The sequence below is a fragment of the Marmota flaviventris genome, chromosome 5 (assembly GCF_047511675.1).
Source record: "Marmota flaviventris isolate mMarFla1 chromosome 5, mMarFla1.hap1, whole genome shotgun sequence".
NCBI classification, from domain to species: Eukaryota; Metazoa; Chordata; class Mammalia; order Rodentia; family Sciuridae; genus Marmota; species Marmota flaviventris.
In genome coordinates this window covers 142270143-142290429 of record NC_092502.1, presented here as the reverse complement: position 1 = coordinate 142290429, position 20287 = coordinate 142270143, and the positions used below count along the sequence as shown (strand labels likewise).

The following is a 20287-nucleotide window of genomic DNA, read 5'->3' as shown; positions in this document are numbered from 1 at the left end:
ATATCAGAGAAAACATTCAGCATTTGGATAAACAGGGATTTTGATTTGAAAAGAAATATAACTAGGTTATCGGCATTCTGCATATTTATATTCCCATCTAACACGGAGGACACAAAGTATGGCAAAAATGGAGAACTCCAGTCAAATGAAGTAATTACACAGTTTAATAATTGCACCAACAAACTGTCATCACCAGTAAAGAAATACTCAGCAATATCTGTAGAATAGATTTCAGGGGAACCTGTCATAACCAGTATGGGGTCTTCAATGACCCTCAACAATCTCTAGCTCTGTTCAACTTAGGGAGCCTAGCTACATCAGCAGTAAAAGGGACTGAACTTTTAACTCTCTTTTATTCACCTTGATCCCTCCATTTTGCTCAACATATTGAATTCAAGCAGGAGGCTATAGGATTCCACCCGCATAATGAAATGGAAGTTGGAGGATTTGGGATCTTGTCCTTATTTGAATCTTTATACGTTACCGGGCTCTTTCTACAGCCTGGGCGGCCTTTGGGTTTATGACCAAGGTCAGACAGTCTAACTTTTCTGCTCTTCACATGAGCTACCATGCATAGAAGGAGGTTTAAGAGTCAGAAAATTGCAGCTACACAGGACACTTTCTTAGCATCAAAAAGCAAATTGAAGCTTTTGTCATTAAGAATGTGAAATCAGTTGCTCAATAGTGGAAATAAAATGAGGATTGCTGCCAATATTGGCAGTTGGTAAGCGACGTCATGAAACATTTTTAAAAAGTATATTCAATGAGTGAGCGTGTGCACCCACTCTCTTTTAAATACACTAACCAGTTGAAATATAAAAATGTTAAATGGCTGAGCATTAAATTTAAATGATGAAGAAGAAAGATGTGCCCAAGGCACTTGCCCTGACTCAGGGAGAAAAGATTATTGCAGGTCATTGAACTAGAACAGAAGTTTATAGAAGGTTATCAAGGGAAAGAAAAAGACTTTTAAAAAAATCACAATGACCAAAAAGATCACTAATTGTATATCTAATTTTAAAATGCTCACATTCTATAACTATTTTGAATATCACTGATGTGTTCTGGAAATTAAAATTAAGAAAAAAAAAGGAATGTTCATAATAATAATACAACCGTATTTGTATAGCTCTTTGAAAGTACTATTTAAAAACAATTCTTTTTCTCTTAGATTTCAGACAGTAGATTCTCAGAAGATATTTGTGGCATTGAGTGGAATGCCATCACTAATGCCAAAGCATGTTCTGCTGTTTTTTCATTTGGGCTTCAAAATGGATCTGTGAAGCAGTGGACATACTATGAAAGGGGAAATAATAGAATTTAGGTGGTCAGGCAGTGCAGTCTCACTACCAGGGTCCTAGCATCAGGAGACCTTAGTCTATAACACTAGACTTCTTGGCTTATTCATGTGTAAAACAAGGATATAAGTAATACACTAAGGTTGCTATAAAGATCTGTCTTAGTCTGTTTTCTCTTGCTATAATAGAATACCAGAACCTGGGAATTTTATAAAGAAAAGGGGCTTTACAGTTCTGGAGGCTGGGAAGTCCAAGAGCATTTGCTTGGCTTCTGGTGAAGGCCTTATACTGCTTCAAGTCATGGCAGAAAGTGGAAGGACTGGAAGTACGTGCAGAAGAGAGAGGGGCAGGGAGTGCTGTACACTTTATAACAACCTGCTTTTATCATATCTAACCTACTTTCATGGGAATTATATGAATCCCCTTGCAAATGTGACCCAAACACCTCTTTAGAGCCCCACTACCTCTTAACACCATTACATGAACAATTACATTTCAGTTTAAATTTTGGTGGGGACCAACCATATCAAAACCATAGGATCTAATGAGAGGATACCTTTGAAGCACTGAGCACAGTATCTGGGACCCAGCCACACTCAGTGAATGCCAGCTGTGACATCACTTTAATCTGTTGCAGCTGTTTGAAGTGACACACGTGCCTCAGATTCCTAACCACCCATCTAATTAATGCTGGGAGCTCTCTACTCAAGCTGTGGCCTTCTCAGAAAAGTGATCATAATATAAGAATAAAAGAAAGTGATTCTTTAACATCATCATCTTTTAACTGTTCTTGCAGAATGGATAAAATATTGCTTCATGTTTGCTAAGTTTGGATCAGATAATTATGGGAACAAATAATTGCCCATCCCTAATTTTAAAGGTGCATATGGATGATGACTTTTATTTTTATGGGCTTTTAAAACATTGCTGTCTAATTAATTATCTTGAGAAGAGTGACTTCCTTGAATTGAAAGATGTCAATTTTAAAGACTTAAGAGAAATGCATATTGGGAAAACCTGCACATTGGAGCCTCAAATAGAACCTAAAAATTCATGATATTAAAACACCACCACCAACAACAACATATCACTGTTTTAGAATCCTACCAGAAGAAAACCATTGCCAACTCCCAAAAGTTAATGTCAGAAAATACTTATGAAAGCAGAGTTTATTAAATTACATAAAAACAGATGTCCTTGTAAGCTACTAGATGTAAAAGCACCTCAAACACTTCTAATGGAATTATGTCTTCTGAGTACATTGTGTGGAAGGAAGGTATAAAGAACACTAGAAGATAAGGTGCAAGAGACTTCACCTGGGGCTGCTTAATAACAACAATGTGTAATCTTTAGCTTGAAGTTAGACCTAATTCTGAGATTTTAATACACTCATGTTTGTATTAGTGAATGCCCATACCTTCAAAATCCAATCCATGTCCACAGCTACCTTTGCTCTTCTTTTTGTATTGTAATCTTAGACTAATATCAATCATGATCAAGGAATTGCTATATTATGTAGAGCTTGCAAGGATTTCTGAAAATTTGGTATTGTAATGTTTCCCTCCCATTTTTCTATTAAGTTTACATGAGCCAGAGATAACCTAAGTGGATTCTGTATAAAATCAAATACTCTTCTCTTTAGTCCCTGACAAGAAAACAGGCTCCTCTTAGTTTCTGGTGTCATCAGGGACACTTCCACTGGCCTGGTTGTTCAATTTCTAAGCTTCTGACTCTGGACCTTTAGCTTCTGTATCCAATTAACTAGGAGATAATGGCAACTCTCCCTCCCTCTGCAGTGTGAGCTAACACCTGCTCTCCCTTTAAAATGGGGTTCAAACATCAACTCCTCTAGGAAGCTCTGTTGAACCCCAAAGCCTGGTGGGCCTCTTTCCTTTATATTTCTGAAACACCACAGATGCCCATTTTTTTTTACCAAACTTGCTGCATTTTGTTATTATGATCGGCAAGAATAACATCCTAGGATTGTGGTTCTCAACTTTTGTAACATATTAGAATCACCAATACTTAAATTAAAACCTCGCTGAATCAGAATCTCTGGGGAGGTAAGGCCCAGGTAAAATGTTTTAAAAGCAGCATTTTTCAAATTTTATTGTACCAACAGTTCACCTGGGGTTCTGGTTAAAACACAGATTCTGATTTTATAAGCTCTGGGGTGGGACCTGAGATGGTATATTTTGAACAAGCTCTCACAGATGCTGCTTATGCTAAACCACTTCAAAGTTGCCTGCAAATGGTCATGCATTTTAGGAAAAAAATATCCTTATCTATATCTGTATCTATGTTTATATCTTATGGTCACAAACTCTTACCCAGCACAGGACTCCTCTCCAGTTACCTCTACCTGCCATCACCTTTTTGTATGAGTGGAATTGTTGAGATTTTTCTCATAAATGAGAATTTGGTTCATCAGTATTTCAGCTACAATTGTTCTTCACCACTTTCATCTCAGGGAATGCATTCTCCCCAGCCCTACCTTTTTCTTGTTTCCCCTCTCATCCTCACTGGTTGTGCAACACAGTGGAAGGCTGAGGGGCATCAAGAGAGGGAGAGGAGGCAAGTCCCACTGCTGTAGCTTGGGCTTCAGCTTCTAAGCACACTCTATTTCTTTACATCATTGGACCTGGGATTCCCTCTTTGGCTCTCGTGACCTTCTGTGACCCCCCTTTTCCTCTCGTACCCCTGAAAGCTCTCTGCTCCCCACTCCCATCTCATATTTTCCTTGCTCACCACAGTCACGACTATCTCTTCTGACTTACCCCAAGATAATATAAACATCAAATGTTTGTAATAGAAAATATTTTTCTTTGGAATTTAAGCTCTATGTGCTCAACAGCATTACTTTTCCTCACTTCACACTTCTATCCTTCCACATACGGATCAGATCAATCTTCTCTGTTTTAGGCAACCTTGTTAGGCTCTGGGTAATTATTGTTTAGTAGGGCTAATGGCAAGATTGAAGCCTTTTTTAGTTTTTGTGCATCTTATGTGCCAACTTAACTAGAGTCCCATGGTTCCCGGAGTGTGTGCCGAGGCAGCCTGGGATGCAGCAGGAAACTCCTCTGAACTTTTTTTTTAAAAGTTCATGGGACAGAGAGGCACATATCACCGCCATCAGCCCCCTTGAGAATTACTGGTTCAAGTTAGTTCTCAATTTCTACAGTAGGTGGTGCTGCACTCCATTGAATGATGTCATTTGTAACCCAAGTTTTCCATAGCGGCTGTGATAAAAGCAACCGCAGTACAAAAATCATTGTGGAAAAGGAAACAAGGAGGGTGGTATCAGATCTGACAGAAAAGTTGTGCAATGCCCAAGAAATGCATATATTCCATTTGTAAGTAACTGTGGTTAAGAGTGAAATAAAAATATTCTTTTTTTCTGTCAATTAAGACACATTATTTTTTTTTTTCGAAGAGTTACTAGATTGTTAGAGCAGAAATACTAAGTTGTTTGAGCTTGTTTAATACATGGAAACATTAGGTGTTTCTTTTACCTTAAGGCCACTGTTAAAAAGACCTTTAGAGAATGTTTTGGAACCTCTGCTCTAGTCTAACATTGTCCTAACATGGATGATATGAATTATTACATCAGGTGTCTATTTTATTCCATGTCAATTAAAGGTGACCAAATGGCCACAGATGAGGGACACTTGTTTCTCTTTTTTTTTTTCTGAAAAATGATTTTTCTTTTCCTCATGTCTCATAACTACGAGAAGCTGAGGGAGGGAGGGGCAAGAGGGAAGAGCAGATGATGGTGAGGTAGGGAAATTTTTCAAAATATCCATGTGCGATGAGTCTGGTTAAAGCTATCACTGCAAAGGGATTTTACCATTATCCTCTATATTTTCCACCCACTGAGATTTGTTAATTACCCCATTTTACTTCTGCAGTGATATAGAAGTCAATGTTCCACTAGACTGCATTGCACATTTGTTTAATAGAGCATATACAATGATTTTTTTTTTCACCAGTATTAGTAGTTTCTTTACACACCTATTGTGTGCTAGCCTAAACTGCGTGTCTCAGACCACCCTGCAACTCCACCAGGTATGCATTGCTTCATGTATGTTCTAGATGAAGAGATGAAAACCTGAAACAGTTAATAACCTGCCCTGGGTCACAGTGGCAACTGGCAGCACAGGGATGCTCCTCGGATCTGCTTGAGTCCACAGCTTGCAACTTTTCCCCATGGCAATTGGACCTCTCACAATTATAACTGTGAAACTGATTCTTATGCAGTTTAGCTGCCGCAGCTTCTAGTAGTCTGAAATATCCTGGACTTTCTTTAAGAATATGTGGCATCATTGACATAACATGGCATCACATTTTGAGAAGAAAAGCAGAAAAGAAAAAAGTGGGGGAAGGGGGGTCAATCCTTTAGACAAAGCACTTTTTAAAACTTAATCTTCTTTGGCAATAAGATATTTGTGCTATAAAAAGTGCTTTAAAGAATTAAAGATTTTTTTTTTAAACAATTCACCACCACCCTATTAATACAGTGTTTTTCAAATTTCACAAAGGAAATGCAGTACAAGTAAATGAACTGTCTTTCCTCAGTGGTCACACAGTGTGTGAGTTTCACAGCAAATCCGTGGCTACATCCTTGGGGGATCTATGTTGATGTTCACCCCTTCACTGAGCACTTCCTTTCCTATTTTATTCCACATTAATAATTCACTTCACTGGAACATTGCCTGGTTATCTCAGCCTAAGCCACGGTCGGCTTTTCTCCTTCATTCATAGTGGTAAATACTTAGAATATTTGCACACAGTGATTCAGGGATATTTGATCACAGATTGAAGTGTGAACATGCAGCTCTCGGAATCGGCAAGACTTATTCTATTTGCATGATACCCTAATAGAGGCGTTCAAAAATAATTGCTATGATAAGAAATGAAGACATTTTATATCTGTTTTTTTTTATGTTCATTCTCATTTTGTTTATGTAAGGGATGCGTATCAATACTTTTTTCTCATCAATACCATCTTATGGAACGCAGAATCTGCAAAGCATGAGCCCACATTCCTGGCATTTCTTTTACCTCTTTGCAGTATGCAGATATTCTGCCACAGGAAGGTAGGTGATGATACAATTTCAGTGACACTCATGATGACAGTCAACCCAAGCTGCTTCTCTGACTCAGCTCCAGGAATTGTAAGGGCTATAATAAGCCATGCCTCCTCACTCTACTTTCTAGAGTCAGTAAGATGGTCAGAAACTGTTTAGAAATAGCACCTTTACATAACCATTTTTCTCTTTTGTCAACCTGGCTACAAGTAAATCATAGAATTTAAAACATCTCATTTTTGCCAATTACCTGAGATGAGATTAAGGCTAAATAGTAACCACTGCCAAGATAACCACCACATCTGACCCATGGTGCTGGGTTTTAACAACAAAAATCTTCATTTGGTCCAGAACAGAGACGGCGTAGGTAGCAGAGTTAAGAAATAGTTAATTTGAATTTGGCCAAAGGACTCCAGCTCAGAATGTTTGCTTTCAGATGAGGAAAAGGAACCTACCTCTCCTTACAGCATAATCTCTCTATTCCTATTTTTAATCCACCCTACTTTATAAAATAGCTGGACCCCATTTTTCAAGCTAAAGTAAAAATTAAAGGATTTATGATAATCCTATGCGGATGGTTGTGGGCGTTTCATTTTTCACTGAAGCATTTTCTCTTTCTTTGTTGCACAGCTAACATTTCTCAGCTTCTTGCTACAGTCTTCTTCCCGAAACTACTCAAGTAGGAAAAAAAAAAAAAAAAAAAAAAGTCTTACCAGATAAGCAACAATTCTCACTGTACTGGGGAACAGTTGACAGCCTCCCCGTCTATTTATGAGAAGTAACTTCTTCAGGCTTTGAAACCCAGAATGTGAAAGCGCGCACAGGAATCCTACCTTGCCCACGTACTGATAATCCGATCCCGTGTACTCCTCCAGGAGAAAGAACTGATTCCACATCCAGCTCCTTTTCGAACGGTTCAGCTCATTTTTGCTGTTTCCAGAGAGCTCCAGGGCCCTTTTCTTTGCTGGGAAACCACTAGTCCTCTTAGATAAGGGAGTGGAGAAAGTTGGGTAGGGCTGACCGACCCAAAAGAGCAGCAAGAAGTACCGGTAAGTTCTCATGCTGATAGCACCGTGAGTCCCGGGTAGCGAGTCCCCCTCTCCTTGAAGCGCCTCTTCTCACTGCACGGTATCCAGCCTCATTCCTCCTTTCTTCCTTAATGTTCTTTGCTTGGCTCTCAGAGGATATCTGGAAAGAATAATAACATATCAAGCATTTTTAGAGATGCTTAAAATTCAGTGTTAGAGCAAATAGGCTGGAAAAGGGGGGCAGAAATTTGAATAGCAAAACAACAACAAAAAAGAGTTGGCTATCAATTTTGAAATGAGGAAACCGGTCTTTCAGATATGCTAAGTGGAAGGCATGTGCCGGTAGGAAGCTGCTGTTTTCCTTCTTTTCTATCACTTAAAAATCCTATTTTAAGTAATAGCGTTGCTATAGGTCAACATGTCAGAATGGATTATTTCACTACTCTTTTACCTTGGAATATGTGGGCTGAGATCTGGTTAGAAGAAACGAGTTTGTGTTTCTGATTCTATTTGCATATTTATCCTCGTGAAATCTAAGGCAAAGAATACCACAGACAATTTAAATTCAATTGAAAGTGGATAATGTTGAAATTTCGGGAGGAGGTATTGCGCACCTGTGTTGTGCCAGGCACCAGGCAAGGCAGAACCTATTCTGCAGACTCTTGGCTGCAGAGATGTGCTGTGTTGGAACAGTTTGGGTCAAGTAAGGTTGGAAAAGACAGTTCCCTTTTCTTCACAGTGCAGGTTAGCATATTGAAGTTTCTGAAGTGATATTTTACACCAATTACAATAAACCTATTTAATTCACATTCTCCAGACTGGACCAGAAAACTATTTTTGCTCTTGAGATTTACTTACATTATAGGATGGGTCAATGAACAACAGATAGAAATTGTATTTAAGAGCTAATAAGAATTAAATGTTCAATTCTATTCAAAATAATTTAGGAGATCCTGAGATTGTTTTATCCCCAAATTTCACTTGTGTCTTAAGCAATCACATATGTATATTAAAATCGGTCAAACAGTTTCTATGTAATTTTCACAGATGCATCAAACATATCTAAGAATCACAGTGAGGACCACCAACAGCAAGATCTTCAGAAAAGTCAGCTATTATACGTGTGGGTAATAATTTTCCATGGCAAATATTAATTTTCAAGAATACAACCTACCATTAAAAGATCCTGGAGCCAGACTGCTTGGCAAAGATCTCCCAACTTGAGTTACTAGCTTATGCTTAAAGTTGATTATGCCTGCCTTCTTCCTGAACTTTTCTATATATCTGGGGTGGGGGGACAATCTAACAAAGTATTCCTTTATCTTACTATTTTATTTTATTTTATTGGTTTGAAATCAGGGGCATTCAACCACTGAGCCACATCCCCAGCCCTATTTTTTATTTTTTTGCATTTTATTTAGAGACAGTGTCTCACTGAGTTGCTTAGTGCCTCCCCATTCCTGAGGCTGGCTTTGAACCAGAAATACTCCTGTCTCAGCCTCCTGATATCTTACTATTTGATGGAGGAAAAGCATTTTATTAAAAAATATTAACAACAACAAGGAAGTACTTTCTAGGGTAGGACATAATAGTAATTGAACTGCTATACTCACTCTAAGCCATGTTAAAGAAACATATTTTAGGGAATTTGATCCGCCTTTTTAAAATTTTAATGTCAGAAGAGAGTGGTTCATTTTATTCCTATTATTCTATCACATAAATGTATACATGACCATTTTTTCCCTCCAGCAGTGAGTAATCATAATCACCTAACAAGTGGCTTAGTGGAAGTTTTCTGTTGGAAGATAAGTGAAATATTTCATGATGTTCAGCATTTTAAAACCTTTTTTCCATTATTATGCATCTTCTTGACAGTAAGCTGGGGAAGTTGAAAATTCTACAGGTGAGTAAATTAGTACTGTGTCAATTAGTCACTCTGGAGAAATGCCAGGCAACAGTATCCTTGTCATTTTGCAGCCTTGGTACAGGTGTGGAATGACTGACGATCAATTAGGTAACGATGATTCTTCTCTCTGCTATGGATGGGGCATAGAGGGGACAAGAGGGCATATGGAGAAAAGCCCTCAAAAGACATTTATTCATTTTTAGAAGTAGAGATCACACTGAGGTTGATTCAGCACAATTACATTTTTCTTAATTTCCTACATTCTCTATTGTTTGCAAAGACAAATCCTGCAGTGAAGAATTACACGTCTGCTGCTGCACTCTGTGTGAGCCCCATGGTGCTGGCAGGAAAGAGGGATGCAGAGAATGGAGGCGTCAGCTGCTTAAAAGGCTGGCTCCTAAAGGCCATTTTAAAGAAAAATCGATCCCTGTGGGTGTTGTATGCAAACTCTACAAGCTGTTGCCACTTGAATATTAAATATTAGTTCTTTTTAATATCACAGATACCAAAATGTCAAGTATTTCATTTTTTTTCTTTGTTGGTAATGAGCTTTTAAAGTGATGCAAATTTAAGCAGTGTTTCCAAGTATTCTATAACGTCTGGTTTGCTATAATCCAGTTCTTTCTTGTATCAACTTGACAGGGTGAGGCCTTGTTAAAAACTCAATATGCAAAACTGAACACCAGGAGCCACTCACATTTGATGTTAGTTTTTTTAGAAGGGCAGATTTAACTTGAAATTCTATGATTAAAAACCCTCTCTAAACTATTAAATATACACATCTTTATAACATTCTTTCTTTTTAGCTTAACAATCCCCATTTAATGTTTCTTAATAGGCAGGATTGCATGGTGGTTAAGATTATCAATGCTGAAGTCAGATTGCCTGTGTTTAGATCTAGGCTCTGAAATTTAGTCTCTATGAATTTGGGAAAATAATCTCACCCTACCTCAGTTTCTTCTTCTGTAAGTGGGGATAATTATGGTATGTACCTCATAGAGTTTTGTAAGGATTAAACAAGTCCTTATGTGCAAAGTACTTAGAACAGTACCAGGGCCTTAGAAAGATATTAGTAAGTGTGATTTATTGTTATATTACTTTCATTACTGTTACTACTATTTGTATTGCTGGTCTAGACTCCATCTATCACACATTTCATGAGTCTGCAGAAGCTGAGTTCTCTCTTAGGCCTAAATACTTTCTTGTTCAGAAAGCATCTTCAAGCAAGTCAAAATTCATTTAAAATTTGAAGCAAAGAAGCACTTGAAAATCAGAATGAATTCTCTGCCTAATTGTTTTCTTTTGTGTGGACTTGGATTCAGCACTTAGTAGTAATAGACACAGGGAAGGCAGCAACACGCTATTTCTGTAACCACTGATTGCACAACAGAGAAGAGCATGGAAAAAGGAGAGTTTGCTAGAGGACTAATCCACTTATAGAATCTGTTCATTTCTTTTGTCCTTTCCATTTTATTATGCTAAGATCTAAAAAAAAATCATCTTTACTTTATTAAGGTAGGGGAAAAACCAGAACTAGCTTCCACTTAGTAATTTTGCCTTTGTACAAATGGTATTGACAATTAACATACTGACATGATTCGTGTGTTATATCAGATAAGAATCAGATATAATTAAATGAAACACAATTTTTTAGGTTTTTGCTTAATCTGAAAATATGAAGTGCAAAGAAAGTGAATATTCTCCTAGCAGGGTTTTTAATGAAAAAAAAATCAGAAAAATCAGGATTCAAGATGAGGAATAGTCATGAGTTCAAGCAAAGAAAAGTGCTCATAAGTAACGTGGGAAGCTGTTGACTTCTGAATAGTCAAAACACAGGAGGAGTGCAGGGCCAGTGGTATTAGAGGTGGTGACTCATTCATAGATGCCAGGAAGTTGACTGGAAGGACAAGGAAGTAAGAATATACACAGAAGGAACCAGAAATTTTGACAGTGGGAGAGAAGGCAAATATTGTACCATTTTGTGTCCTCCCAACCCCTCCCTTTCATCTCCTCTTGGCATTAAGAGAAACTCAGGAAAATAAACAACTCTATAAAAATTCAAATTCAACTGCCTAATTACAGTCTAATGATAGTTTAGCAAGACTCTGTCTCAACTTTGGATTTTCTATTTGTTGGGGTCTAGGCTTTTTGGGGGAGAACTTTCTACTTCTTATAAGCAATCATAGGTATGCTCTGAAATCTGATGGGAAAAAGTTGTTGATCCAGAAAACTCTTTGCAGAAGCCTTATTTTAGTGACATGTAGAAGGTAATTAAGATGTTTATGGATAAATGGGCAAGACTCATACAACACTGATAATTGCATACTTTGAAAATTTATTTGCCCGGCAGCAAACATGCATATATGCTTTAATCTTTATGGAAGTACTTAGTCAAGTCCAGGTTTTAGTCAAAGCATGGCATTCAGGAGGAGTCTGGGCCTCATTAATTCAGGTTCTATTAATTTGGAATATATGATAATTAATGCAAAGTTTTCCTTTGATTAATACAACCTTTGTCCTAGATTATTGGAAATTAATAGTATAAACTCGTTCCATAGGATATTAGAATGAGAAGACAAACTACAATGTCTACTGGTTCCCTAGAGTACTTTGAATCACTTTTCATTCACCAATAATTAATATGGTAATTAGAAAATTTCTCCATTGATTGAATTGCTTCTCCAGTGACTTATGTTTGATAACAGTTTGAATGACTCAACTATATTATCTGGTTTTCAGATACTGATTCCATTAACACTGTTTACAGACAAACAGGTAAATATTTGAAAGCAAGATAATTATGTGAGAGTTTTAAAATTCAGACCTGGCATATGGTTGTTCTAGTGTTCTTGATTAATTCTAATCAGGACAATATTACTATAATGCTACTAGACTTACAAATTAAACCAAACATATTCATTTTTTCTTTTTTTTTGGTTTGTGATGCCTTTACCTTGGTCTTGAAAGTACAGTACACATTTGGTAAAGCAGTGCTACAGATATACTTTTACTACTGAACTAATAAAAGGAGGCTCCAAAATCTATTATGAAATTGTGTTTTCAGATAAAGGGTGTTGCACAAGAGACTGTGGCATAACACTTTGCATCATGCTACCCACAGAAGATGTTTCTGAAGTATTGTTTGACTAAAGTCATCCCAACCCACTGAAGAACTTACACTTAAGTCATCCTAACGAATAAGCATAGAACTCTTTTCAGCATATGTGTCACAAACCACTTATTATTTTTTGGTATGTTTTCTCATGTTATATAATTAATGAAGGAGGAAGCAGCTGGTTGTTTATAGTTACTTAACACTTCTCTTGACCCCATTGCACTCAATGCTGAGCCTGAAGTTCTCCATTCCTGCTCTGGGTGCAATGGGAACAAGCATGGTGTTGACAACATTCAAATATAGTGAATTAAACAAACAGAATAGCATGTGGGGATGAATTAAACCAAATGAAGCCAAAGGTAAACTTGCCTTTGTACAAATAAATCTTTAAAAATACATGTTATTTGTTCAGAGAGAAGAGTTTTATAGCCAATTAAGTTTGCTGAAGATCAATTTTCTGATCACCCAAGAACCTTTGTTTTGAATAGGTTGCTTCCTGCTATGAATAAAAGAGTGTGCCTGTAGGACATGGTAGATCTTCTAGAAGTGATGACATAAGGATAGAACCAATTTAAAATTTTTGGTAGGGATTTCACATGAAGTCTTCATTTCTAAACCTCCATTTCATTTTTTCTGTAAATGTCAAAGTCACTGTTGAGTAAAATTGGTTCCGTTTCGTGTGTGTAATGAACTCCACTGAAATGTGTCAAACAACTTTGGCACCTCTCACCACGTAGCGTTTCTTCTGTGCCAATGAATCATTATGGCAACAGCCATCAAATGATGCCTGATTTTTTTGTAAATGTTTATATTTGTGGATAATATGCCAATCTGTTTGCAAACTGATGCATTTCCAGATGAAGCCATTTCAACAGTATTACCCTCGTTCTAAAATCATATTCCGCACATTAGATTAATGAAGATAAAAATCAAATGTGTTACAGCACATAAAACCCGGTTTTATATGTAGTTGAGGCTCAAGGAATATTTGGGTTGATACTCACATAGGACAAAACAAACACATTGGAATCAGAGGACAAAGACAAAGTTCTTGTTTCACATGGAGGGAAAAGCCTAAACTATTTTGTTGTGAGAAGAAGTGTCAGAATATGGTTAAAATCAGACTCTAGCATGCCACACATCAGGGTTAGAATCTCAGGCCTCCCCAAGAGTAGTGGGACAAGAAGAGACCAATTTGTGCCCCAATTTCCTCAACTAAAAATGGGAGGGTATTAATAGTACTTACCCTCATGGAATGGCAGTGCAGATGAAATTAACAAGTTCAACTATTTCATTACAATGGTCAAAACCATGTCACCCAACAAAGAATGTCTTAGCAGAGGACACAGGCAGGACATAGGCTTAGGACCGGATTTTGCCTTTTGAGCAGTCTTTGTTTTGCCTTTGGCAATGATGAAACTTAAGCCAGTTCCTAGTCTTTAGAAACCAGCAGATCTCCATCTCTGGGTTAACTTGAAACCTCAGAAGTCTGGGTGAGTCTGGTTCCAGAGTTGGTGGTGCAGCCTCTTGCACCAGTGCAGATGCTTCCCGGTGGCTACAGCCCTTACTGTTCCTTATTGTGTCCCCTTCTGGGGCCTTAGGTTCAACTGCCATTTACCATCTTACTTTCACTTCAGTTTTCTTAGAGCTACTTAGTTTTCTTAGGTCCTTCTCTGCATCCTGCCTGGCTCCTGAGGGCCTCTGGACTTGTAAACCCTGTTTTCCCCCAAAGATTTAGTCATGTGAACAAAGGAGAAGAGAATGTGTTTCATACTTTCAATTAACTATTCATGATAGGAATTTAAACATTCTTGTAGCAGAGTGTATGTTTAGTTTGCAGAAATGTATGAAAAACTTGATTTCACATTACCCTCTGTTTCTATGTTAGGTTGTCTGGCAGCTACATTAATTCCTTTGGACACATAGCCACTTAAAACAATGAAGTTTAAACAAGACTGGGAGATGTCTAAACCCACTAACTAATTAGCATGAATATTTTCAAAATTTCAATGAGTTTGTTCATCTTTTAATGCTCAATGAAAAGGCAGCCTGAGAGTATTGACTGGGAGCTATGGGCTAGCAGTAAATAGGGTATCTTCATGGGTATGGGGAGTTCAAAACAGACTTAACCTTATTAAATTACAAAAGGCATCACATATCTAAGTTTACCATTAAGTATTTATAAATTTGGCACATCATACATGGTTTTTAAAGACTTGAACTTGTATATAGTGTTATGAATAGCATAAATGTTTTGTTTTTGCTGACATATGTCTAAGTTTTTTTTTTCATCACTGTCTTTCAAACTTTTATCAATGATGTTTAACTCCTAGATAAGAACACTGGTTGACACTTGGTATTTTCTATTCCATAACTTACTATGTGTTAGGTACCATCCTAAGCACATCATAAAGTTGTTTTGATCTAATTCTCACAACAATTCTATGAGGGGAAATAATATTCTTCCAATTTCTTCAGATGATAAACTGAAGCTTAGAGAGGATGAAGAAATGGTTCAAGGTTGTGCAATATGTATGTAATGAACCTAAGCTAACTGAAGGAATCAGATTAGGGTATCCTCACTCCAAACCCACATGAAGGAGTCACAGGCCAGGCTGTTGCCCACATGATAAGTGATCAATATAGCTGTGACCTTATAATTGAGTCTTCATGATTCCCCTAAAAAATAGCACCAATACAGGTCTCCAAGAAGTAAAATAATTGTCACAAAGTTTATGAGCTAAATAAGAACAGCAAACAAATATTTGCACTGTGCCAGGTAATAGGATAAACGCTCTACAAATATATATGTCTTACAGTGGTCCTTTGAGATGAGGACCATGTTCTTATTCTGTTTTAGAGATGAGAAGCACAGTCCTAGAGGAACTGGAGACTTTGCCCAAGGGTACACAGTAAGTGAGGCGCAGAAATTGGATAAAACCCAAATAACCTAGAGGTTCCTTCTTAATCCTAACACCCACTATCTCATTTGTATTTTGCTCTTGGAAATGGCATCTAGGTTTCATTTACTCTCATTTCAGACAAAACTTGAACAAATTTATCGTCAGATTTCTAAATCCCCAACAAATTGAACAAAAAGGCAAGGAGCGCTGGAAGCTGGAGTATCCACATTAGTGGGAAGGAATAGCTAAAAGGCTCAGGGGGAGTGGTCACATAAGGCAAGCAGAAGAACTGGAGGTAGAACAGAGTCAGGGGCTGGCCTTGGGAGAGCCGAGAAGTCCTACGCTCCACGTCAAGAACAGGGCGTGGCATATAGTAACACCAGATAAATATTTGTCAAATAAGTGAACTTATGGATGAACACATGCTTGGCTTCATATAAGAATGATTGAATGTGTACTTTGATAATATGACTGAAGACTGCAAGAATGGACATGAGTATTTCACAGTACTGGAGGGTATCACTGTTTGTAAATACAGCTCCAGAAAATACATGGTGTTGGTCTTAAATTATTAAGGAAAAAACTCAGTTCTCCTAAATATTTGGCTTGAGGAAGCATGGGTGGGTAGAATAAATAGGAAGAAAATTATTGTCAAAAGTCACTATAGTGGGCTGGGGATGTGGCTCAAGCGGTAGCGCGCTCGCCTGGCATGCGTGTGGCCCAGGTTCCATCCTCAGCACCACAAACAAACAAAGATGTTGTGTCCACTGAAAAACTAAAAAATAAATATTAAAAAATTTTTTTTTCTCTCTCCCTCTCTCTCTCTCTCTTTAAAAATAAAAAAGTCACTATAATGTTATTTAGAAGAGATGGACTTTCTGGGCCTATGTCTCTCTTCTTTCCATGCGAGAAGCAAACTCTTCTACTTTTTTGAGCATTTTTCAGGTATGAAATCAGTGCTGAGATGCTAATACCTAGGGACAAAATAGTATCATGGATAGACGTACACTGGAGCCAGTGTACCCATCTGTATACCAGCATCAGCCACTACTAGGTATAAGATACTGGTAAGTGGCTTGATAAAACATGCTTCCAATTTTATATCTTTAAGTCAAGAGTAGTAAAGTCTTGGGGTTTTAGTGGCTGTGCCTGATAAATAACACCCCTTTTTCTCTTCCAAACTCTAAAAAAAAGAATAGACTGTTAGGGAGATACCAAATTATCACCATTGTTACTTAAAACAAAGCCAAGGGGGTTTGCTAAGTAAACCCCAGAATTAGGCAGGCCCATGGAGTTGGGGTTACATTTGGTTTTGCTTTTTTTTTTTTTTAAACAAAAGCAGAAAAGTTCCCAAGTGCAGACTCTAGTTCTACTTTTCAGAGTGGGACTTCCTACTCCTAGCCAGCTCACATAAACAACCTGAGGTCTGAAGAAAGTGATCAGGAGGAATCTGTTTTAATCCCCACTAATTAAAACGAGATATTAGAGACATCAGCAATGCTGAGAGCCAGTAAAACATTTATTATTTGCCAACAATTCTTGTATTTAAAGCTTTGCTTTTTGGAGTTGTTTACAACATCACTAAGAGGAAAAATATGAATAATTTAAAGATGGGGAGTTTAAAGGTTCCCTAAAAATATCTTTCACTTCAGGCCAATCAATGTATTACAAGCAAAATGAAACTCTTTTCCATCTCGCCTCACTTTCCCACCTACACACCCGCACACAGTGCAAAGAGGGATAATGATCTAGATATTTTTATTGTGCTTCAGACCTTTGCCTGTAAGCAATGAAAAGCTACCATGGCTATTCTTACTCCAAAGGATGGCAGTATTTATGGAGGTGCAGGAAGGAAATAAGCAAAGCTTCACTTGCTGTTTGGATAGCTTTGTTCACTCAGTGTGTTTTATGTAACACTTTATTTGCAGAGGATTCATAACCTAAATTAGATGCTTCTCCGAATGTCTTGGTGTAATAACTTAGAAGAAATGCAATTTAATAAATAATGTATAACCCATTAAAGGTGCACACTGCAACACTGAAAGGTTTCTTTCTTGAGACTAACCAAAGTGGAGGGGGCTTGTGATGGTGGGGACATCGTAACTAATTCGGGCTAATGTTAACTGACCATCAAATGAAACTTGCACCAGACAGGAAGACAATGTGCTTGAATGGGATGCTTGGTGTTGTATCAATTTTGATTGCCTTCATTTAAAAACTTTAATTAGAATCTCCGTTTACTTGAGTCAAATTGCGCATAAAATATCACGCAAAACATTTTAAAAGAGAATTTTAATTATACCACTAAAGAAATGCCCTTGTTCAATGTTTACTAAACACTTGCCAGAACAAGTTAATTAATACGTGTTTAAATACGTGAAAGAAGAAGAAGAGAAACAACAAAGGAATCACATTCATCTTTTGTCAAGTTTTGCTGCCGTCGTCAAAGAAGTTCAATTTCGGATTCAACCACCGCGCTGTCAGAGTGCGCGTGCGCGATTCCCAACAATGGGCGCCAAAACACAACGGAGGCCAGGGGAAAGCTCTTCCAAATGAGCTGTTGCTCCAAATAATTGCACATTGTTTGCTGTTCTGCAGTCACCACTCAAGTGCTTTCAATTTCTTTCATCTATTCGTTTATTTCCTGGTACAACATCAGAATGTTCAGACATTGCTGTTTTAACAGGTCAGCATGGGCTTTTTAATTATTTAAAAGCACAGGAAAAATAGTTTTTTTAAAATAGAAAGAGCATATGTGTAGAACATTTTGATGATATTGAGATTTTAGTTCTAATTTTAATATGTCACCCACTTTTCAACTTTATCGTTTTAGATTCCCCTCTTTCTCCATCTATTAATGTAAGCTATGATTGATTGCTTGTGCTAGTAAAGATTGGTATTGGAAATCAATTGATGATCTGCCCAAACCAAAATGAAACCAGTCTCTTTGAGATATGACCTGTTATCTCAGTAACTTTGTGAAAAGTCAGAAGAAAAAGTATCCAAAGTAATGTTGAAATCTTTTAGAGAGATAAAAATACAAATATTCCATTACTTATCACTATCCTCACTAAGAACATTATTCTCCTAAATAGCATCATGGGTATTTACCTTTTCTTTCTTTAAAAAGAAGAAGATTTTTTTTTTTTAAAGAGAGAGAGAGAGAGAGAGAGAGAGAGAGAATTTTTAATATTAATTTTTTAGTATTTGGCGGACACAACATCTTTCTTTGTATGTGGTGCTGAGGATCGAACCTGGGCCACACGCATGCCAGGCGAGCGCGCTACCGCTTGAGCCACATCTCCAGCCCCAAAGATTTTTTTCAAGATTTATTTGCTAAGATAGATCTCGCATAAACTATTCCAGTATTAACAATTTCATTCAGAAATGCTTCTGAAAAACAGACAACCTACATCAGTCCTGTTGTCGCTTGTCCCACACTGCTGAAATCCACCAAATTTCTCAAGCCCAGACGTCTGGTAGGAACCTGTGCAGGTCTGCTAAATGATGTTGGCTTGAAATTCCACTCCAGCTAAAAGAGTTGTGAGTCTTACATGTCACAAGTTTGTTATAAAAATTAAGTATGACACAGTGATATAGACTAAGTGTCTGTGTCCCTACAAAATTCCTAAGATCTCATCACAATGTGATGGTATTTGGAAGTGAGGCCTTTGGGAGGTGACTAGGGCGTGAGGGCACAGCCCTGAAGTACAGAGTTAGTGTTCTTATCATGCCCCATAAGCAATGAATAAATCTTAGCCAGGACTGTTTTCAATATTATTGTCTATAAAAAGTGTGTGGAAAGAGCAGATAGAGCAATCAATCGATATCAGTGAAGAATGTAAGTCAAAGTACCATAAAAGGCAACCTTCTTAAAAACCAAAACAAATATGTATGCATTACTTTTCTTTTTTTAAAAAAGGGAAAACTTTATACCTAGGGTAAAAAAAGCACAATTTGATACTTAAGCATGCCATTGATTTGCTCTTATTAATTTTAGCTGGCAGGGGAAATAGAATTTCCTAATGTATTTTTTTCCTTATAAAATAAGAACTTGAAGTGCCAGCATATTTGCACACCTACCAATTATGAAATGAGTTTCCCTGAATATGAAAACTAAGCCAAAACATAATTTAGTCCTATAAGCTACTGTCAAACGCAGCTATAGTTTCACTTGCAGCATCCACAATTATTATTTGATTAGCAATTGCTTAATGGGCTTGAATGTAGCTATTTTTTCCATAACACATTAAAAGTTGTTTTTTTTTTTGTAAAAAAGTATTTTTTTTCTAATTAAACACACACAGACAGACAGACAGACACACCACATGACACACATTAAAAGCATCTTCGAAAGTTAGGTGTTTCTGACCTTCTGAGTTTAGAAGACGTGATGGTTCTGCCATTAATGTAGAATTTCTTTCAGATGACTGTAAATAAAAATTAGGTATCCATGGTTATAAATACCCCATTTCACATTTTCTTTAGCCACAGCAAAAATTTTCAGTTAATTGAATCACAGCCAACTACAAATAAAGCGAGAAGTGCAATACTTGGAGCTCCAGGTCATAGGCAACCATTAATTAAGATGCAAGGGATCAGCAGTACAGGCCTCCAATACAGGGTTTTTGTCCCAGAATTTTTTTTTTTTTTTGATGGATATGGGCTAAAGTATCTAGAAAATGCAGTTCCAGCTCTTTGGAAATGAGATTAGGTACAATCTTTATTTTGCTTGACCTGGAGTTTTTGATAAAAGTTCTGAAGTGTCATTTTGAAAGTGAAAATAAAAAGCTTGCTTTCTTTAGGAATCTCATTTGTATTTTTCTAAACTTGGCATATAATTTATTTATAATAAAGAGGGTCACTTCACGGGTAGATGGGCTTGTCAATATACAAAAATGCTAAGAATGTGGGAAGATTAACGGTCACACACTTTGTTCAGTGACTTTG

The 20287-nt window shown here is 37.2% G+C and overlaps 1 protein-coding gene across 3 annotated transcripts in view; it reads right to left on the bottom strand.

Moving 5' to 3' along the window:
- The window catches only part of Cdh6 (cadherin 6), a 119280-nt gene that overhangs the window by 43648 nt on the left and 55345 nt on the right, over nt 1–20287 (bottom strand). For 2 of the 3 annotated variants that reach the window (XM_027936238.2, XM_071612629.1), the window contains exon 2: nt 7219–7573. In XM_027936238.2, coding sequence (XP_027792039.2) covers nt 7219–7446 — 228 coding nt within the window. In that variant the 5' untranslated portion in view covers nt 7447–7573. Of the gene's footprint in view, nt 1–7218; nt 7574–20287 lie in introns of those variants that run through there. The other variant, XM_071612631.1, reaches the window with a different exon arrangement.